General features: G+C 45.7%; 1 protein-coding gene and 1 pseudogene across 14 annotated transcripts in view; both read right to left on the reverse strand.

The window, feature by feature from the left end:
* The window catches only part of Nf2 (neurofibromin 2), a 91,906-nt gene extending 87,362 nt beyond the window's left edge, over positions 1 to 4,544 (reverse strand). For 10 of the 14 annotated variants that reach the window (XM_006514569.4, NM_001361675.1, NM_001361676.1 and 7 more), the window contains exon 1: positions 3,872 to 4,544. In XM_006514569.4, the coding sequence (XP_006514632.1) occupies positions 3,872 to 3,985 (114 nt within the window). In that variant the 5' untranslated portion in view covers positions 3,986 to 4,544. The remainder of the gene's footprint in view (positions 1 to 3,871) is intronic. The other 4 variants (XM_006514572.4, XM_030245645.1, XM_006514574.4 and 1 more) reach the window with 3 other exon arrangements.
* Positions 19,785 to 20,385, reverse strand: Gm17793 (predicted gene, 17793; annotated as a pseudogene).

Genomic DNA, 22,950 nt, shown 5'->3' on the forward strand with positions numbered 1-22,950 from the left:
GGTCAGTATCAAGTATCCCTCTTTATTACTCTCCACCTTTTTTTTGGTGACAAAGTATCTCACTGGACCTGGAGCTCAATGATTTAGACTGACTGCCCAGCAAGTTCAAGAGAGCTGCCTTCAGCACAGCTTTTACATGGGTATTCAGGATCAAAATTCAGATCCTCACACTTTTCTAGCAAGCATTTTATGGCCTGCACAATCTCCCCCAAAGCCTTTTTTGTTAATCTAATTCCTGCTCACTCTCACTTCGGTAGCTAGCATCCCCACACCCACCTCCTCTTCCCTTATATGGGTCATACTTTCTACTTTCTTTGTATATCTCATAGTTTTCATTATTTTTAAAAAATTTTCCTTTTTTAAAAAAAGATTGGGGCTGGTGAGATGGCTCAGTGGGTAAGAGCACCCGACTGCTCTTCCGAAGGTCCAGAGTTCAAATCCCAGCAACCACATGGTGGCTCACAACCATCTGTAACAAGATCTGATGCCCTTTTCTGGAGTGTCTGAAGACAGTGACAGTGTACTTACATATTAATAAAATAAATCTTTAAAAAAAAAAGATTATTTATTATATCTAAGTACACTGTAGCTGTCTTCAGACACACCAGAAGAGGGCATCGGACACCATTACAGATGGTTGTGAGCCACCATGTGGTTGCTGGGAATTGAACCCAGGACCTCTAGAAGAGCAGTCAGTGCTCTTCCCCACTGAGCCATCTCTCCAGCCCCTTGGACATTTCAGATAACATATTTTAGTGACTCTAGTGCCCTTATCGAGGCTCTTATTTGGTGGGAAGGGGCAGCACTCTATCACTGGCCCTGTACTCTCCATTCTCCGGCCCTCATCCTCCCAAGTGCTGAGATTACAAACACAGACCATCAAATCTACTTCAAGTCTTACTATTTATTGTTTGTTGACTATTTATTGTTTGGATGATTTTAAGAAAATCTATTCATCCCACAGCGTGAAAGCCTGCAATAGTTCTTCCCAGGGCGGTGGATGCTTTGAATGACCTTGGTTTTAGTCTTCCCTTTCCAGGACCATCCAACTGTGAAATTGTAATTGTGGCTTGTTTTCTAACATTTGTAACAATGTCCTAAGGCAAAACGTGTATACAAACTAGCCTACTGAGTTATGGTTACTTTGAGGGAACCGCTTCGGAGGTGAATGTTTATATGCCTACCTATGGAGGATTCCCTAATAATTTCTTGCAAATTGGAAAACAAGCAGTCCAGACTGTATCTTCAAACAATTGAACCTTCTCTCACTAAAACCTAGTATTCTCAAGACTGCCTTCAGGCATGAACTTTCCCACTGTGTGTCAGGTGAGTTATTTCCTTTGGGGGAAGATTAGGAACAATCAGGGTTTTGCTTGGTTTTTGGCGTTGGCCTTGGCCTGCCTGAATGTGCTCTAGCAGAGCTATACCCCTAGTCAGCAACTCTCTGTTAAGACCTGGCCCCTCCACTCCTCTCTGAACCAGGATTCTGGAAATAGGGAAGGAGATAATGCAAGCTTTTCTCTGAGTTGTCTCCTTCCTCACTAGGATTGCGTATTGGGTGGAAAAACACAGTAGGTAGAGGTTGCAACTAGAGCACTGAGGTCCTAAATGATCTCTGTATGCCACATCCTGTTCCACAAGTAGTGACTGAATAGGAAACAGCAGCCTATCCTCCAAGTAAGTGCACCTTCCTAGAACTTCGCCTTAGCAGCAAGTAGTGGAGTCCCTTTCATTCATCAGAAGGGCAAAGCAGCACTGACAATCTTGATTCAAACTACCACCTTACTACATCCCCATTCTTTTTTTTTTTGTTTTTCCAGACAGGGTTTCTCTGTGTAGCCCTGGCTGTCCTGGCACTCACTCTGTAGACCAGGCTGGCCTCGAACTCGGAACTCCACCTGCCCCTCTCTGCCTCCTGAGTGCTGGGATTAAAGGCGTGGGCCACCACGCCCCCGGCAAGGTCCCAATCTTATTACTTTGTTAGCTTCCCATTCTTGCTGCCTTTTCCAAAGGTTGTGTTCAGAAGTATTTCCATCAGTTTTGGAGTAGAAAATGTCAGTGAGTTGTGATACTGTCCTGCTTAAGTCAGTCCTATAGAAGAGCAAAGCTAAAGAGTTGAGTAGTTCCAACACAACTCCAAAGCCGGTAAAGCTGAAGTGATTGGCTATGTAGCCACAGGTGCAAACAATCTGGCAACTCCTGACTCCTGACGTGGCTACCAATCCTGCTTGCCATGAATCAACACTTCGGGTAGCAAGGGCTAAACTGCTCGAGAGTCTAGGTATCATACTGGCTAAAAGCTCAGGCTCAAGTTCAAAATCTTCAGGCACTCTGCATAAAGGAAAAAATAAGGTTTCTTTCCACCTTTAAAAGAGAGGCTTTTACCATCTTCTGCAGTGTCAGCCACACAAGACTGCCTCCAGTTTCTGAGGCCAATCACATGCTTCCGACTAGCTACAAAACTGAAGGGCCACAACTCCACAACTCCCTCTTTGGGTTCAGCTAATTTAGTACTACACCTCACAGAACTTAGGCAAAAACACTCACATTTACCTATTTTTCATAGGATATTAAAAGGGGCACACGATATTATAAGACCTTTTTTTTCAAGACAGGGTTTCTCTGTGTAGCCCTGGCTGTCCTGGAACTCACTCTGTAGACCAGGCTGGCCTCAAACTCAGAAATCCACCTGCCTCTGCCTCCCAAGTGTTGGGTTTAAAGGTGTGTGCCACCACTGCCCAGCTTATAAGATCTTTTAAAATGTATACGGTAAGGCATGTGGGAAACGGTGCAGAGTTCATACTACTACTATAGTTTATACTATACCACTACTAGAGCACATGTTCAGATGGAAGCTCTCTAAGCCATATCCTTTCAGTTTATGGATGCTTAATTATATAGGCATTGTCGGTTAAATCATTGGCTGATCCTTCAGTCTTAAGGGAAGAACTGAGAAGTCCCAACCTTAAAGATCCTTTCTGGGAACCAGGCTGAATTCTAAAACTACTATAGCATGGCAACAGCATCCAGCTCATTAACACACAAAAAGAAAACGAATACTTTGGCGATTCCAAGGATTTTAAAAGCAATAGGCTAGGGAAGCAAACCAAGTATATTCCAGTGGCACAGGACCTATCTGACTGGCTTTTTTGTTGTTGCTTTGCTTTTTTGTTTGTTTGTTTTTTGAGAGTCAAATGTGTAAATGTCTGACACTTAGCAAGTGTTCAGGGTTGTGGATACAACCCAGTGATGGGGTGCATGCCTAGCATACACAAGGCCCTGAAAACACAAACACACACACACACACACACACACACACTCACTCACATACACACTCTTCAACAAAATGATAGCTATTATCATCATGTTAGAAACTATAAAGAGTAAATGTAAGACACTCTTTCCTCAAAGAGTTTTTTCCAGAAACTGAAAATTTTGGAACAGGGAAAAGTACGAGCTTCCAATATAACTAGATGTAACTTTTAAGACCTAGGGTACACAGTTAATACCTAGCGAAAAACTCCCTGGAGTTTTAGGCGCGAGTTCTACACACTGCACACCGGTTCGTTTCTACGGAAGATTCCAGTGTTTCCCAATAACAAATGAATGAAAATAACCTTCGGGAAATGCCAAAACCAAGAACCCCACTTTAACAAACAAGCAAACAAACAACTAGCTTTAACTTGTGATCTGGCCCTAGAAAGCCTCTTCCGGTTCCAGATAATGATATATACGGAATCCCTTAAGCTTGCACTTCGACTGTCACCACAGCGAGGGCACCCCATGGGTAGGGACCCGCGTCGCTGCCACCAGACAGGCAGAGATTCCGCGGCTCTCCACTCACAGCCCGTCGGGGTCGGCGGCCGGTTACCTCGCAGTTGAACTCCATCTCGGCGTCCATGGTGACGATCCGCACCGTGAATGTCTTGGGCTGCTTCCTCTTGAGTGAGCTGAAGCTCATGCGAGAAGCGATGGCTCCGGCCATGGCGCGAGGTACCGGCCTTGGATCCCCTCACCCCTAGGCCCGCGTTCTGGGTCTCTTAGCCCCCCTGGAGTAGCTGCACAGGCCTCAGGGCCACCATGGTGGCCGGCTGGCCGGCCCGAGACAGACCTAGGCTGCCTGGGTCCCCAGCGGCCAGCATGGGCCGCGAGGACCCGGCTGTGGGTGCGGAAAGATGAGTTAAGGGACAGTCTCTGACGACGGGGGGGTCGGGGGGAGATGCCGGCAAAAGCACGCGCAGCCCCGAGCTTGGAGCTTCGGGCTGGGGACGCCAGGGACGCCTTTGGACAGAAATCCTAGACGGCTGCGGCGCCGACGCCGGGCCTCTCAGCGACCCCCGAGGGTCGCGGGGCCGCGCAGTAGTTGGGAGCGCACACGCGCGTGCGTGTCTGTCACCAGCTCCGCTCCGCGCGCCCTCGGGAAGCGTCCTCTACCAACCCCCACCTCAGCGACCTGCCGGATCCCCGCCCCGCCCCGCCCTCCGGACTCCCACTACGCTACTCAGCGACTCACCCTAACACTTTTTTCTCTAAGATACTGTGATTGGCAGGAACGCCAAAGGAAGCGGGACTTCCGCTTCGTCCCGCCTCCTGGAGGCCTACTCCACCAATTGAAAGTTGCACTGAACGAGGGCCGCCGGTCTGTTCTCGGCGTTGAGTGGCTGTAGATGCGGTCACTCCGAGCGCTTTTGTTCCTAAAGTATACTCCTACTCTAGCAAGACTGGTTGAGAAGGAGCGGGCGGCGCCTTTCCCGGGAAACCTGTAGAGGCCGGGACTGCACCGCACGAGGTACTGTTGCAGTCAGTGAGAGATCCCATTTATAGCGTCTTACCAGAGCTTCAGTCGTATCTGGGACATCCGGCCGAAATTCCTTTTTGACACTTAATTATATATGCTGACTCAATATTTTTCAAACTTTAAAAACACGAAGTGAGGCCGCTTAAGTTGCCCCGACTTGCCTGCCAGATCCTTCAACTTCTTTTTAAGAGAATTAGAATAACCACAGAATTCATGATAGTCCTTACCTTACTAGGTGGTTGAGGAATTGAAACTTGCTTAATACATATAGAAAGCTAATTTTATTTATTTTTTTTTTTTTTTTTTTTTTTTTGAGTTTTTCGAGACAGGGTTTCTCTCTGTATCCTTGGCTGTCCTGGAACTCACTCTGTAGACCAGGCTGGCCTCGAACTCAGAAATTCGCCTGCTGCTGCCTCCCAAGTGCTGAGGATTAAAGGTGTGCGCCACTATTGCCCGGCAAGAATTTTCATTTTACCCTCTGTTCCTTTGTTTGGTTTTTTTGTTTTGTTTTGTTTTAATTTCCAAGCTACATACTTGGAGTACTTGTAGCTTAACGTCATCAAATGTATAATATGCTTAGGAAAATTTCAACTTTCTGGGGATTTGTAGAGTTTTTACTTGTTTTAAAGATACATTCCCCAGGCACTGCTGCTGTGAAGAGACACCATGACCACAGCAACTCGTATCAAAGAAAACATTTAATTGGGGACTTTTTCTTCTTTACAGTTTCAGATGTTTAGTCCATTATCAGCATGGTAGGGAGCATGGTGGCATGCATGGTACTGGAGCAGTAGCTGAGAGATGGCTATATCCTGATCTGCAGGCTTGGAAAGCAAGACAACCATTTGGCATGGGCTTTTGAAACCTCAAAAACCACCCCTAATGATAGACTTCCTTCCACAAGACCACACCTCCTAAGCCTTCTAATTCTTTCAAATAGGGCCACTCCTTGGTGACCAAGCATTCAAATATAAGCTTATGGGACCGTTCTTAGTCAAAGCACCACAGTTTTGTTTTTTTTTTTTTATCTTATGTATATAAATGTTTTACAGCACATATGTGCATTGCATGTATACCTGGCACACATGTCAAAAGAGGGTTCCAAAGCCCCTGAAACTGTAATTCAGTCCTTAGCTACTGCATGGGTGTTGGAAACTGAACCTGGGTCCTCTGCGAAAGCAACATTTACTCTTAGGCACTAAACCACCTTTCCAACCTTTGTATGTCTATTTGTTTGTTTTTGAGACAGGGTCTTCCTGTGTTATTTGGGGTATCCTAGAACCCCTGAGCATGTCCTCTTCCTCAGCCTCTCTTAAAACCATAGCCCTGGAGCCAGGCATGGTGGCACATGCCTTTAATCCCAGCACTCTGGAGGCAGAGGCAGGAGGATTTCTGAGTTCAAGGCCAGCCTGGACTGCAAAGTGAGTTCCAGGACAGCCAGGGCTATACAGAGAAACCCTGTCTCGAAAAACCAAAACCAACCAAACAAACAAACCATAGCCCTGGAAGAGCATGGTGCTACACACCTTTAATCCCAAATTGAGGCAGGTGGATCTCTGTGAGTTTGAGGTCTATAGAGTTACAGGACAGCCAGTGCTACACAGAAAAAAAAAAAAACAAAAAACAAAAAAACTGTCTCAGGGGGGCTGGTGAGATGGCTCAGCAGGTAAGAGCACCCGACTGCTCTTCCAAAGGTCCTGACTTCAAATCCCAGCAACCACATGGTGGCTCACAACCATCCATAATGAGATCTGACTCCCTCTTCTGGTGTGTCTGAAAACAGCTACAGTGTACTTACATATAATAAATAAATCTTAAAAAAAAAAAAAAAAAAAAAAAACTGTCTCAGGAAAAAACCAAAAAACCCTACAGCCCTGGCTTGACTTCTGTTGTTTTGGTTTGCTTTTGTTTTATTTGGGGAGGGGTGTTCTTGTTTTGCTGTCCTTGTTTAGTTTATGTGTTGTTTTGTTTGGTAGGGGCAGTCTCTTTGCATAGCCCTGGCAGTCCAGGAACTCAGTATGTACTCCAGCCTGACCCTAAATTCAGACAAGTCTACCAATGTCTGTCTCCTGAGTGCTAGAACAAAGGTGCATGCCACCCCAGCCCAGCTTAAATTCTGTTTGTAACTAGTTCTCATGGTGCAAAGGAGACAACTGCATGTGGTTTGATTAAACAATAGGCACTCCATAAGTGCTGTCTCTGTCAAATCCTCTCTGCTCTGACCCTGGCAAAACCAGTGCCCAGCATGACAGAATCTCAGGCTCAACCCAGACAAGGCTAGAAATGGGACTGAGCCCTGATCTAGGCCAGAACTGCTGGCTTTACCCTTGTGCTACACAATGTTAAGCTTCTAGATTCTCCCTATTGCTGCTTCCAAAAAATATGGACTGGGAATGGGGCTACCAAGAACAAAGTCTAAGGATTTAGAGGCACCGAAATGTCATAAAGAAACCCATTTTTGTATACATAAAAGTTCAAGAAGCAATACATAAGTAACATGATTGGAATTCTGTAGTATTTATTAGACATTGTTGCTAGACTTGTCCTGTAGCTCAAGTCTCACTCTTCTGCAAGAGATCCCTGGACGACTAGGACGCCCCAGCCAGGGCTGGGTAGTTGTTGACTGGACCCACCAGCGAGGCTGCCACCAAAGTGATGCTTCAGGGTGCTGTGGGCTGGGTGTGGAGTTATCTTCATTTTTATTGCTTCAGTGCTTCCCTGCTGGTGGGAGAGCCAGGTTGGACGCTTCCGACTGAGACAACAAATAGCCCAGGAGCTGCCAGTGCATAAGTGATCTGGAGATGCCCTGAGGAGCAGCAAAAGGAAGGATCACACAGTGGAGCTAAAGCATAAGGCTTGTGATGAGTAATCATTCATTTTTGTAGAAGATATCCTCGGTGCTAGGCTTAGAGCTAATCTGCAAAATACTCCATTTAAAGTTCCTGCGAAACGTCCATGTGTAAGATAGGTAGTTGTGAATCAAAAAAAGTGAGAGCCAGGAATAAAAATAGATATAATGGGGGTAGAGAGATGGCTCAGTGATGAAGAGCACTTAGGTCGTCCTCGTTAGTATAGTGGTGAGTATCCCTTGCCTATCACGTGGGAGACCAGGGTTCGATTCCCCCAACAGGGACACATAGTAACTTGCCAGGCGTAGTGGCGCACACCTTTAATCCCAGCACTCGGGAGACAGAGGCAGATGGATTTCTGAGTTCAAGGCCAACCTGGTCTACAAAGTGAGTTCCAGGACAGCCAGGGCTACACAGAGAAACCCTGTCTTCAAAAAACCAAACAGCAACAACAAAAAAAGCCAAACAACAACAAAAAAGAGCACTTAGTGCTCCTACATAGGCCCTGAAGTCAATCCCCAGCTTGCAAGTGGGGCAGCTCACAGAGGCCTACAAATCCAGCTCCAGGGTATCTGATGCCCTCTGCTGGGTACCTCAGGCACCTACACTCTCACACAGGTACCAACATACACACACACACACACACACACACACACACACACTTTATTAAAAAATAAAATGGGTAAGGTGGCCAGAAAGATGGTGGTATTTTGAGTACTGGCTCCTCTTATTTATTTATTTATTCATTTATTTTGGTTTTTCAAGACAGGGTTTCACTGGGCAGTGGTGGCTCACGCCTTTAATCCCAGCACTCGGGAGGCAGAGGCAGGTGGATTTCTGAGTTCGAGGCCAGCCTGGTCTACAAAGTGAGTTCCAGGACAGCCAGGGCTACACAGAGAAACCCTGTCTCGAAAAACCAAAAAAAAAAAAAAAAAAAAAAAAAAAAGATCTAACTGGAGAGATGGCCTCAACAGTAAAGAGCACTTGCTGCTCTTCCAGAGGTCCTGAGTTCAATTCCCAGCAACCACATGATAGCTCATAGCTCACAATCACCTGTAATTGGGTCTGATGCCCTCTTCTGGTGTGTCAAGGACAGCGAGAAGAGAAGAGAAGAGAAGAGAAGAGAAGAGAAGAGAAGAGAAGAGAAGAAGGCCCACCTTGATCTACAGAGCAGTTTTCAGGACAGCCAGTGCTATACAGAGAAATCCTGTTAGGGGCAGGAAGGAAGTTTTTGTTTTGTTTTGGTTTTTTGTTTGTTTTTTCCGAACTCACTTTGTAGACCAGGCTGGCCTGGAACTCAGAAACCCACCTGCCTCTGCCTCCCGAGTGCTGGGATTAAAGGTGTGCACCACCACACCAAGTGAGAGGAGTTTTTTTTTTTTTTTACACTTCTTTTTTTTGTTTTTTTTGTTTTTTTGTTTTTTTGTTTTTTTTTAATTATTATATGTAAAGTACACTGTAGCTGTCTTCAGATGCACCAGAAGAGGGCATCAGATCTCATTACGGGTGGTTGTGAGCCACCATGTGGTTGCTGGGATTTGAACTTCCGACCTTCGGAAGAGCAGTCGGGTGCTCTTACCCACTGAGCCATCTCACCAGCCCCGAGAGGAGTTTTAAAAGAAAAAAAAAATAAAGGCTCAGTTGGTAGAGTGCTTCTTTAGCATACAAAAAGCCCTGGGTTAAGTCCCCAGCACAGAAAGAGCCTGTAGCAGAGACCGCACAATTCCAGAGGAACATCAAAATTCAAGGTCATAGCTTAAGGCCAACTTGGAATTCATGAGATCCTACCTCAGAAAAAGAGGGAAGGAGATGGAAAGAGAGGGAAGTGAATAAAAATGAGGCTGGGAGACTGGGGGGTTGGCTTGTGTCTCAATGGTAGAGAGCTAGGCTACTCCCATTTCTACAGCAAAAATAAAATAAGGGAAAAATGGAGCCAGTGCGGTGGCTCAGTCCTTGCTTGGTTTAAAGACACTGACATAAACACAGGAAAAACATTCATACACATAAAAGTATACATATGTGTGTATGTGTGTGTGTGTGTGTGTGTGTGTGTTTGTATGTATACATTTGTTTTTAAGGACCTGGTTTCTCTCTGGGCCGTGGTGGCGCACACCTTTAATCCCAGCCCTTGGGAAGCAGAGGCAGGCGGATTTCTGAGTTCGATTCCAGCCTGGTCTACGGAGTGAGTTCCAGGACAGCCAGGGTTACACAGAGAAACCCTATCTCAAATAAACAAACAAACAAACACACACACACACACACACACACACACAAAGATTTATGATTTCTATTTTATGTCTGAGGCCCAAGGAGACACCAAGTGTTGCAAGTCCTGTAAGTAGAGGTCCAGGTGGCTGAGAGCTTCCACATGGGTGCTGGGAACTGAACCTGGGTACTGTGCCAGAGCAGCAAGCACTCTTAACCCCTGGTCCACCTCTCCAGCCGATGAACTAACTTTTTTTTTCTTTTCTTTTTTTTTCAAGACAGGGTTTCTTTGTGTAGCCCTGGCTGTCCTGGAACTCACTTTGTAGACCAGGCTGACCTTGAACTCAGAAATCTGCCTGCCTCTGCCTCCCAAGGGCTGGAATTAAAGGCATGAGCCACCACCGCCCGGCAAAAGGATATATGTATTTATTTTTGTTTGTTTTGTTTTTGTTGTTGTTGTTGCTGTGAACTAACTCTTACAGGCATCTAGAAGTAGAAGGTGAAAAAAGGCAGATTAATGTACTCCTGTTAGCCAGAAAGCAGATATTTACGTTTTAAACAACCCATGAGGCCACAGAACAAGGAATTCTGGGTGGCCTTAGAGACCTAGGAATGAGCAGCAGCAGCAGCAGCTACGGAAAATGGCTCTCAGTCCTGCCGTCCTGACTTAGAGGTTTCACAGAAATCTGAGTGTGCTCCAGGGAAAACCGTAGGCTTCAGATGAGAACCATGGTGTCACTGACACGAGGCCTGCAGCCCTGTGAAACCCGAGCAGAATTCCACGCTAAGCTAAGCCCGGGCATGGGTACTGGATGAGAATAAACAGGTTGTTTTAAGCCACTAGATTTTAGCAACTTGTTACATAGCAATAGGAACTTGATGTGGCCAGAAAGCAAAACAAGATTTTAGCATGTATAATCCACTGGCCTATGGCATTCATGTAACTATTTATTGTGTTGTGATTTGCTAGTAATTAACATGGAGTGAGCTGGGTGTGGTAGTATGCCTGTAATCCGAGAAGCCAAGGCCGGAGAAACCACACTAATCAAAGGAAGACTGTCTCAAAAAACTCAAATCCAACAAGTAGAAAAAACAATTAAATGTCGTGAATGTACCCCCATATCATTAAATATTCTATGCTCTATTTTTCTATGGGCAACACAGGACTCATGTAGGCAGTCTTGTTTTCTTCCTGGACTTTGCTATTAGCAAACTCAGGGCCTCTTATGACTGGCTACACTGTCCTTTTTCTTGTTTTGATTGTTTTCCCCAACCCTTTACTGTTTATTCATTGTGCCAGTTCTATTTCTAAATCTATAAATCTCTTGCTTTAAGACTTTTCAGGTAGAGCAATGGTGGCACACACCTTTAGCTCCAGGACTTGAGAGGGAAAAGTAGGTGAATTTCTGTAAATTCAAGGACAGCCAGACTACACAGAGAAACCCTGGAAGAGGGGCTTTTTTTTTTTCAGCCCAGGCTGGTCCCAAACTGACAGAGGATAACTTTGAACTGATCTTCCTGCCTTCACCTCTCAAGTCCTGGGATCATGGACATGTGGCACCTCACCCAGTTTTATGTGGCCCAGGAGATGGAATCCAGGGTTTTGCGCATGTTAGGTAAGCCTTACACTCCCAACCCCTTGTCTGTTTTTCTTAGCTTAATACTTTATACCATATCAATGACTAAGTGATTTTTTTTGTTCTTGTTTGGTTTGTTTGTTTGTTTGTTTTCTGAGACAGGGTTTCTCTGTATAGCCCTGGCTGTCCTGGAACTCACTTTGTAGACCAGGCTGGCCTCGAACTCAGAAATCTGCCTGCCTCTGCCTCCCAAGTGCTGGGATTAAAGGCGTGTGCCACCACGCCCGGCTTCCTGTTTGGTTTTTTGTTTGTTTGTTTGTTTTCTGAGACAGGGTTTCTCTGTGTAGCCCTGGCTGTCCTAGAACTCACTCTGTAGACCAGGCTGGCCTCGAACTCAGAAATCCACCTGACTCTGCCTCCCAAATGCTGGGATTAAAGGTGTGTACCACCACCTCACAGAGAATGAATGGGGTTTTTTGTTTGCTTGTTTTTGTTTTAAGAAGCAGGAGCCTGGGCTGGTGAGATGGCTCAGTGGTTTAAAGCACTGACTCTTCCAGAGGTCCTAAGTTCAAATCCCAGCAACCTCATGGTGGCTCACGCCCTCTTCTGGTATGTCTGAAGACAACTACAGTGTACTTACATGTAATAAATAAATTAAAAAAAAAAAAGAAGCAGGAGCCGGATCTGGAGAGATGGCGCAGCAGTTAAGAGCACTGGCTGCTCTTCCAGAGGTCCTGAGTTCAATTCCCAGCAACCACACGGTGGCTCACAACTGTCTGTAATGGGATCTGATGCCCTCTTCTGGTGTGTCTGAAAACAGCTACAGTGTACTCATATACATAAAAATTAATTAATTAATTAATTAATTAAAAAAAGAAGCAGGAGCCAAAATGATACAGGTAATAAATACATAAATAAAGCAATGTTAAATTTCATCAAAAACAGTAGATTCTCTGTACCTTCGTTTAGCTTGCCTTGATGTTGACATCTTACTCACAATACAGTGTTCAGAATCACAAGCTTATACATCTGGAGCTGGGCAAGCAGTGCCTGCCAATGATCCCAAATATTAAAGAGGCCAACGCAGGAAGACAGCTTGAACACAGGAGTGAGAGAACAGCTGGGGAGCACAGCAAGACTGTGTGGCTTGGGCTAAGAATACGAAGCGCTTGCCTGAGATGCAGGATGGGTTAGGGTCAACCCCCAGTATCCTAGATAGGTAGCTGGGTATAAAAGGAGTTGTGAATTCTAGCTAGCCTGTATAAAGGACACACAGCCTAGGTGTTTTATTTAGCAGCAGTGGCCTAGAGTGGGCAGGTTTGGAGCTATTCTAACTCACATCCCACCCATGTGTCCCTTGTCACTTGCTGTTTCTCCTGGTCCCATGCTCATGGTCCATCTTCTCTCATGGTGATGTCTTCCCTCTCCCATGTCCTTTCTTCCTCTCTTCTCTCTTCCTCTGACCCCCAGACAGGTAATGAAAGACTGTGTACCTCTGTCTATTGCCCAGTCACAGGCTTTAATCTTTTATTGACCAGTTAACGTGGGGAACAAGGTTTGCACAACAAAAGCTGGTGTACATGAGTCTTTCCTGGTGGGGGCAACCAGATCTTGCAGGACCATATTTAACATTTATATACACAGAGGCACCAGATCAACCCCCTATAGCCGGGAAGACAGACAGACAGACAGACAGACAGACAGACAGGAGGATGCAGAAGGATTGTTTGAGCCCATGAGTTGCGGACTCCAATAGCATTGGTTACTTTTTTTGTCAACTTGACACAGGTAATCTCAACTGAGGAATTGTCTGCATCAGACTGTCCTGTAGGCAAGTCTGTGGGGAATTTTCCTGATTAATGATTGGTTCAGGGAGGGCACAGCCCACTGTAGGTGGTACTACTCCTATATAACCCTTCTGGTCCTGGGTTATATAAGAAAGCCAACTGAGTAAGCCAGTAGCCAGCATTCTTTTCTGGTCTCTGACTGGGTTCCTACCTTTAGCTTCTGTCCTGGCTTCCCTCTGATGGACTATAGCTCATAAGATGAACTAAACTTTTTCTTCCCCAGGTTGGTTTTGGTCAGTACTTTATCACAGCAAGCTAGGAAATAGTGCCGTGGGCAACTGTGGTGTGTACAGGAGGGAATCCATGTTCCCTAAGGATGCTGGCATGAACCCAGGACTATGAGGTCCACATGGAGCAAGTCAAATACCATCAGAATGAGACAGGACCCGTGAATGGCCTCTGCATTCCAGCCTCAGCAACATAATGAGGTGCCAGCTCTAAAAGTAAATGGCAAAACAAAGACCTGGAGCTGAGACAGGAAGATCATGTTGTTCAGGGGCAGCCTGGGCAAGCAAGACATGGAAAAAGGAAGGAAGGAAAGAAGGAAAGGAAGAACAAAACAAAGAAAGGTAGGTTAGGAAGAAAGAAAGTTGGATGGGTTATGTGTCAATCACGTGAGACCAAACAGCAACAAGAATAATACACCTTGCAATTTAATGCAAAATGAAAATCAGGAAAAATATACCTCGCAGGTTAAGGCTTTCATTTGCAGCTAAGGTTTCTGTTTGCAGTGAAGACAGTTAACAATATGTTCCTGTTTGTCCTGTTTGTTTAACCCATCTGCACTGGCTATGCTTGATCACAGGTGAGTTGGAGGAACATGGGCAGGAAATATGTCAAGATGAATGCTTGCCCCTGACTGGGTGTAGGCAGGAGATCCGATGGTAGGAAGTATGTCAGGGTGTATGCTGGCCGCTGATTGGAGCTGATGGGAAATACGGCAGCCTTATGGGTTCTTTTGAAGCCTCTGCAAAATGTGATTTGTCACCATTCCTTGGGCACTCTGAATGGTCCCGGTCAGAGCCCATCCATTCCCTGGGCACTCCGAATGGTCCTGGTCAGAGCATATTCATCCTGGCCAATCTTTAATTAAAGCTTGCTTCAAGTTTTTTTTTTTTTTCTTTGTGAATCTCAGGTTTCAACAATCACTGGTAGAATCTTTGCCTAGCATGAGATTTCCTGACTTCAACTCGCAGCTCTACAAAAAAAAAAAACAACAACAACATTGAGACACTGCATCTCATTAAAGACATTATTGCTATTTCTTTTTTGTTATTGTTTTTTTTTTTGTTGTTGTTTGTTTTTTTGTTTTTTGTTTTTTCGAGACAGGGTTTCTCTATGTAGCCCTGGCTGTCCTGGAACTTACACTGCAGACCAGGCTGGCCTCGAACTCAGAAATTCTCCTGCCTCTGCCTCCCGAGTGCTGGGATTAAAGGTGTGCGCCACCACACCCAGCTGTTATTGCTATTTCAATAGCAATAGTTTTGTTTTGTTTTTCATTACCTTCCCTTTGCTGTTCCTGGATCCAGTGTAGAATCCAATGCAACACTTAGTTATTTCTCTTTCCTCTCCTACAGCCCATACTACTCCTACAGTCTTTTCTTGTATTTTATGAGCCAACCAATTATTTGCTGCATGTCTCTCAGTGTGACTTTGACTTCCATTTTCTGATATTCTGGAATTTTGGTTTGGTTTGGGGAAGAGCATCCAAACAAATAGCCCACCCTGGGTTGTAATTCAGTATCCCCTCCCACAGCCCCCAAAACGCCAAGAACGCACACTCTGCTTCTGGCTGGGTTCTGGTAAGCTACATCATGTTGCTTTGCAGATGGAGTGGAGAGCGAAGTCACATAAACAGAGATTCTTGCTCACTAGGAAGTCAAGTCTCTGGGAGGTGAGCTGGCCTAGTCCTGGTGAGCTTTATACGGAGCTGAGCTGACTCATTGAATACACCTAGTCCTGGTGAGCTTTATACGGTGGGGCTGCTTTTCCAAAGTGCCACTCTGAGGCACTGAGTTGGTTTTTCTTTTATTTGAAATAGCATTTCATTTTGTAGCCCTGCCTGGCCTAGAACTCAGTTCAACTTACAAAGTTCTGCTTGCCTTTTCCTTGAGAGGGACTTGTACCACTATGCCTGGCTGAGACACTGAGTTTGAAAGAAAATGAGCTCCAGATAACTTTGGTGTGAAAGAGCAGGGGTAGTGTGGTGGTTTGCATATGCCAGGGAGTGGCACTATTAGAAGGTGTGGCCTTGTTGGAGTAGGTGTGTCACTGTGGTTGTGGACTTTAAGACCCTCATCCTACTTGCCTGGAGGCCAGTATTCTGCTAGCAGCCTCCAGATAAAGATGTAGAACTCTCAGATCCTCCTGTGCCATGCCTTCCTGGATGTTGCCCTATTCCCACCTTGATGATAATGAACTGAACCTCTGAACCTGTAAGCCAACCCCAATTAAATGTTGTCCTTATAAAAGTTGCCTTGGTCATGGTGTCTGATCACAGCAGTAAAACTAAGACAGGTAGAGAGAAACATTGTTGAAAATATAGCAGTCCTGCTGGGTGGTGGTGGCGGCTGCGCATGCCTTTAATCCCAGCACTTGGGAGGCAGAGGCAGGTGGATTTCTGCTTTCCATGCCAGCCTGGTCTACAAAGTGAGTTCCAGGACAGTCAGGGCTACACAGAGAAATCCTGTCTCAGAAAACCAAACCAAACCAAACCAAAAAAAAAAAAAAAAAAAAAAAAAAAAAAAAAAAAAAAAGAAAATATAGCAGTCCCTTGCTTAGCTGTAATCTGAAAATGTTAAATGTTAAGTTTCAGAAATGAAGATTCGTGTTTCTAACTGCAAGCTGTTGAGTGTGGTGAGGAAATCTTGCCCTGTCCTGTCCTGCCCTGTCCTGCCCACCTGGAAGGTGATTCATCTCTTTCTTCAGCTTATCCTGTCCTGGCTCTGGGCCACTGCTGGTTAAAGCTAGCATGCTTATGGAGGAAAAGGACCTTGTCTATAGAAGCCACTGTCTAATTCCCAATTCACTGCTGTTTCTTTGTTACATAAATTGGTACTTTGTTTTGTAGTCTCATTGAAGGCATTGGTCTCACTGTTTGAAACAAGCTGACCTTGAATTTGAGCTCCTGAGTCCTGGGATTACAGGCATTCATAGCAGGCTGATACTTTGGATTTGGGCTGATATTCTATTCATTTTCTAGGACCTCTTGTACCAAACCACTATTAAATGGGTCACAGAAGTTTCAAGCTCAGTGGATGACATAGTTGCCACACAGCGTGAGGACTTGAGTTTGAATCCCAAAACCCATGAAAAGTCAGGCAACAGCAGTGCTCAAATCTGTACTCCCAATGCTCCTTAGGGACTCTGAGGGAAAGACAGGAGCAGCCCTGCAAGTTTGAGAGCCTTTGGAGACGCTTAGTGAATGGAGCACAGGATAAAGGAACTGGGCTGGTCTTTGCTACTTTGTGGTTCTTCTCCCCTATCCCTTATCTCCCAATTTCAACTCCCAACATTAGATAGGAGAGAAACAAGGACACAGGGAGAGGAAATAGGGAAACCCCTGACTCTAAATTCTCTCCTTTTGTTTCTTCTTTGACCAAGGCAAGACAAACCACAATCAATGTTCCAAAGCAAACAGCCACGGCTCGGTGCTTTAGCATTTACATATGCTCTGAAAAGTTCCCAGAATCCCAAAGGTCACGCAATCTCAGAAACGATCTGCAGCTGGCAAAACCATGTCTCCTCTAGAGTATGAGGCAAATCACAGCCAGCTGCTCTGAACAGTCCAAAGCAGCCCCACATCCCACACCTGGGGTTAAAACAAAAGCCCGTTCTTAAAATATTTCTGTGTTTTAAAAAAACTAAAATTCCAGAATTCCCACTATAGAGAACCTGCTCCAGCCAAGCTAGAAGGGGACACACACACACACACACACACACACACACACACACACACACACACACACACACACACACACACACACACACACGAGAAAGGAAGGCATCTCCTTGTCTTACAGCTCTAGAGTCTGTGAGTCTGAGACCAAGGTGCCAATTGAGACTGCTTTTTCCTCTGTCTCCTACAAAGGGAAGGATCCTCCCCCATCTTTCCAGCTTCCGGTAGCCCTAGGCAGGCTTGTGGCAGCAGGTCTCCTTTCTTTGTAAAGCCTCTGCTCAGGTTTCTTCACAACGTTTTCCCTAGCACTAGTCAGATTTTGATTCCCCCTTTTTATTAAACCGCCTACCGCTGTGAAAAAATACCATGACCAAGGCAACTTATAAAACAGAAAGCATTTCATTGGGCTGTTTCCGTGGGGTAGAGTCAACACTGGAAGAGCATGGTAGCAGTAATAGCTGAGAGCTCAATCCTTGAGCAGAGAGATGCACCCCGAGAATGCCTCGGCTTTTTTTTTTTAAATGTGGTTTCTTTTTTTAAAAAAAGAAGATTTATTTTATTCATATGAGTACACTGTAGCTGTTTCCAGATATGCCAGAAGAAGGCATCAGATCCCTTTACAGATGACCGTGAGCCACCATGTAGTTGTTTCTGAGAATTGAACTCAGGACCTTTGGAAGAGCAGTGCCCTTAACCACTGAGCCATCTCTCCAGCCCCACCTCAAGTCTTTTGACATCTCAAAGCTCACCCCTAGGGGCATACCTCTTCCAAGACTTCCCCCACCCCCAACCAAGACAGGGTCTTGCTTGGCTTTCTCCACTGAGGAAATAAGCCAATTCAAGCCAAATTAAGAGTATAAAGGCAGATTTATTGAGGGCAGCTCTTAGGCAGTTTCATTGATCCCAAACAGGGCCAGGGATATTGCCTTGGGGGTGGGGATGGATTGCAGAGAGAGTAGAGATGTCTGCATTATATAGGGAAGAACCTCTGGGGGAGAAGGCTAGTTCCTGGGCTGGAAAGTTCAGAGCAGAGGGCGTGGCGTGTATGCTATATCTTGCCACAGGTAGGGACTGAGGGATACTGGGAGTACCTGGAGGCTAGGTCCACTTTTATATGTTAAATAGGCACCATAGCTGTTTGTCCTGAGTCTGAAACCCAAGTGGTCTTTCTTTGAAACCCTCGATGTCCTGGAACTGTCTCTGTAGACCAGGCTGGCCTTGAACTCAAAGAGATCCTTGTGTTTCTGCCTCCCGAGTGCTGGGATTAAAGGTGTGTATCACTACTACCTGGCAAGACCACAACTCCTCATTCCTCCTCAACAGTTCTACCAACTGGGACCAAGTATTCAAACACAGGATCCTATGGGGGCCATTTCCATTCAAGTCACACAGGGCCCATTTTAATAACCTCAGTTTTGTTTATGTTTAAAAAAAACTTTTAATAAGTGAATGTGTCTGTGTCTTGTGCAAGTCAGCCTGTGGGAGCCAGTGGTGTGAGATCTCCTGGAGCAGCATAAACTCTTAAACTCATAAACTGTGAGCCAGCTCTCTACCAGCTCCCACTCCGCATCCCCCGCTCCACAATCTTTGTATTTCTTAGAGATCGGATTCACTCTGTAGCCAAGTCTGCTTTGGAACTCACCATGTAACCTAGGCAGGCTGGCCTCAAAACTGGGTCAAATATTCTGGATCAGCTTCTGAATAATTTGATTAGCCCTGTTAGGACCCTAAATTCACTACCTGGTGGTGGTGGGGGCTGGGGGTGTGTGCATGCAGCGGCAGGCAGATCTCTGTGAGTTTGAGGCCAGCTCAGTCTACAGAGTGAGTTCCTATGGTGGGGGTAGGGATGGAGAAGATCCTAGATTCAGTAGCCAATCATGATACTACATACCTATAATCATGGCACTCAGGGGGCTGAGGCTGGAGGATTATGAGTTTCAGCCCATCTGGGTTACATGGCAAAGACCGTTCCCCAAGAAAACCCAAACCAAGCCAGGTGGTGGGGCTGCACCGCTTTAATCCCAGCACTCGGGAGGCAGAAGCAGGAGAATCTCTGTGAGTTCCAGGACAGCCAGGGACACACAGAGAAGCGCTGTCTTACAAACAACAACAAAACCCAAACAAGCAAACAAACAAAACAGGCAAGGTTGACGCCTCAGGAAGCAAAGGTGCTTGACATGGAGAACCGAAGAACCTGAGCTTGAACTCCAGAGCCTATGGTGGAAGGAGACAAGTGATTCAACTGACTTCTGACAGTTGTCCACCGACCTCCAACTGCATGCCACGGCACACCCATGTCCACACATCTCACACACACACACACAGAGAGAGAGAGAGAGAGAGAGAGAGAGAGAGAGAGAGAGAGAGAGAGAGAGATTAAACATTTAAAAAACAATAAGAAATGCTATTTCCAGGCTGGTGAGATGGCTCAGTGGGTAAGAGCACCCGACTGCTCTTCCGAAGGCCCAGAGTTCAAATCCCAGCAACCACATGGTGGCTCACAACCATCCATAACGAGATCTGACTCCCTCTTCTGGAGTGTCTGAAGACAGCTACAATGTACTTACATATAATAAATAAATAAATCTTTAAAAAAAAAAAAAGAAATGCTATTTCCAAGTAAGGCCACATTTCATGGTACTGGGGTTAAGAGAGGCATATCTTAACCATCTCTCCAGCTGGATGAGGGTGTTGCTGTGGACCTCCAGGGTGTGAAGGTATTCATCATCAGGGCCAAATATGTAGTCTTCCTGGTCCTCTTCCATGTCAAACACCAGTGGGCTGTAGAAGTAGTCAGGCACATTCCACCATCCCTTCCTGCAGAGGTCACTCATTCCTGTCTCCTGTAGACGCCTACTTGCCTTAGAACAAAGCAATTCCAGACAGCTGGTTGCTCCGTAGAAAGGCAATTCTGGCTTCAGGAGCTATATATGTATGCTCACTCCCAAGGAGCAAGCTTTGACCCACCTTAGGGAGGAAACTCAAATGCCTCTAGCTTCTCTCTTCGAAACTCCCTGTGATTACTCTTAGATAATATGTTGAGTCTTCACTTGAAGGTCCAAACACCTAAAATTTTCTTCTTTATAATGTCAAAACTTCTGGAGCAGATCTACAGACCATGGAGTAGAAAAGTCCCTGGAGGCTGGTGAGGAATGAATGAGCTGGAGGAGGAAGATCTCTACATGGTTTTCCCTCCTTGAGACAGGACCTTCTGTAGGGATGTATCAGCCAGTATGACTGAGCTCTCTCTAGGAGCCATTATTATGCCAGGATAGCTGGGGAGGTTTGGGGAAATCATATTCTAACAAGGATGCTTCCTTAAACGTCACAATTTAAACCTTTGCATCCCAAGGCCTGTTTCCCTCCATAAAAATAGATGCAAAGGCAAAGTAAACTGCACTCCCATCACTCTTTTTTTTTTTTTTTTTTTTGGTTTTTTTTCGAGACAGGGTGTCTCTGTATAGCCCTGGCTGTCCTGGAACTCACTTTGTAGACCAGGCTGGCCTCAAACTCAGAAAATCCGCCAGCCTCTGCCTCCCGAGTGCTGGGATTAAAGGCGTGTGCCACCACGCCCGGCTTTTTTTTTTTTTTTTTCCCCTTCACTCTTAAAACTACACCGCCATCTTGCTACTTTGTTGCCTGTGATGGTGCTGTGTGCCTTTGCAACTATATCTCTGTCCAGGGATCACGTGGGTTGTTCAAACTTTATTTAGTTTGCTTTATCATATTCGATACCTACTCTGCTCACGCTCATATGATGCTATAGTAGTTAATACTAAGTGAATAGCCACAAGACATCTCAGTAGTCACAAAAAGCAGTTGCTAGAGTCCAAACTACAGCAACAGGCTCCCTCAGAGACAAGATGCTAGCATGCGTTTCTAAGCTAAAGTGAGTGGTGCCACCTTGTGGCAATGTTTTGTAAGCACAGTTGTAAGTCATTCCATACCAGTAACTTTGAAATTGTTCAATGCTTGAGATAAGTTTGGGGGAGTGTTTGTATTATTTCTTTACTTGCATAAAAATGTATTTGATTAATATGCTTATGTAAATACTATGTTAAAGTAGCACCATTCATATTTGCATATGGTGTCTAGGACCAAAGGATTGGAACTTGGTCTTGTAGCTCATGCCCCAGCAGAGACAAAAGCTTTTGAGTCACTGTCCCTCCTGTTTGAGGTCCCATGAGAGCTGGGGAGTACAATTCCCTGAGAGCAGTTGGGCCTGAGCATAAAAACCCATCAATAAGGAGCAGGTGACAGAGCCACAGCTGCGTAATTTGTCTCTTTGCTCTTCTGCAGCCTATTCAGTGATGATCTATTTGTCCCAGGGAATGGATGGTGGCAGGTTTGTCCATATTTTACACTTAGGAACCTGCCTACTTCTCTCTGCCCAGTGCAACTCATCTGTCTCTGTCCTCGGTTCCTCTCATTTCATTCCACGAGTGGACAGCAGGCCTTGGCAAAGAGTTATGAAGGTGGATTCTAAGAGGGTGGTTTTGGAAAGAAATGAAGAGAAGAAGGGGAAAAGGGAGGGAGGGAGGGAGAGGAAGAGGGAGAGAGGGAGGGAGGCTGAGACTGTTCCCTGCATGGGGGGGGGATGGTTGGGAAAACAGGAGAGAGAGAGAGAGAGAGAGAGCGAGCTAGCGAGCTCAGATTTGGGGTTGGGCAGAAAGGGACCTCAGAGAGCAGGGGATGATGGGAAGGTAGATGGAGAAGGCATGAGACAGGAGGAATTTGAGGTCCTGAGGAGGCTTGCTTGTAGAACGTACATTGAGGAGACTGGGGTAAAGCTCTTGCTTAGCTTTCCTGTTGCTCTGGGCTCTGCCTTTAGGCTGAGCTTGAGAAACTGAGTCTGATCTAAATCACCAAGCTGGACCTCATTCGAGATCCAATTGTAGTAGCCAGCTTCCAATATGCCCTTGGCCTTTTTGGATATTTGCATTCACATACTTGGTGCTAGGAATTGAACCTAGGGTCTGTGAATTCCTCGGTGAGTGTTCAACCGATGAGCTGTATCTGAAAGACTCTGAGAGGAGCCCCTCGCTCAGGCCTCAGGACAATAGTGGACACCCAAGAACTCACGATAGACCGAGCTTGTTGTAAACCACATGAGGCTTTATTCGGGGAAAGCCAGAGCTCTGGGGACGACTCATATCCCACGCAGGGGTAGAGGAGTCGACCTCGAGAGGAAAGGGGTCCCAGTTTTTATAGACCCTCAGGGGAGAAAGGAGAAGGGGGGAGTAGGGGATTTCCAGATCTAAACAATGTCTATTCTCAAGAAATGGGTATGGGAGGGGTACAAGGAAAGAGTCTGGTGCAGGTGTAGCAACTCCAGATTGGCCGGGCTGTGGTTGCTGGGGAGATTTTCTGACTGTTCCCCAGCAACCAATATCACAACACCTGGCAATGGGCTTCATCAGTGGGCACACACATGGGTTCAAGGAACGGTCAAAACATTGGCAGACACACAGGTTCAAGGAGTGGCCAGAGCATTGTGCGCCTCTATTTTTCTAAATCAGTGAAGCTAGTTCTGCTAACAGTGACATCTATATTGCCAATTTCAGGGCTTCTGTGACCTTTTACATTCTGTCAGGATCTTTCATATCCTCCACCCTCTTTTAACTTTTTTAGTTTGAGACATGGTCTCACTAAATTATGCAAGCCAGCCTCAAACTCACTCTGCTGCCCAGAGATCCTGTGCACTCAAGATCCTCCCAACTCAGCCACCTCACAGCTGGGATTACAGGCTGGGATGGTTTGTATATGCTTGGCCTAG

The sequence above is a fragment of the Mus musculus genome, chromosome 11 (assembly GCF_000001635.26).
Source record: "Mus musculus strain C57BL/6J chromosome 11, GRCm38.p6 C57BL/6J".
Lineage (NCBI taxonomy): Eukaryota > Metazoa > Chordata > Mammalia > Rodentia > Muridae > Mus > Mus musculus.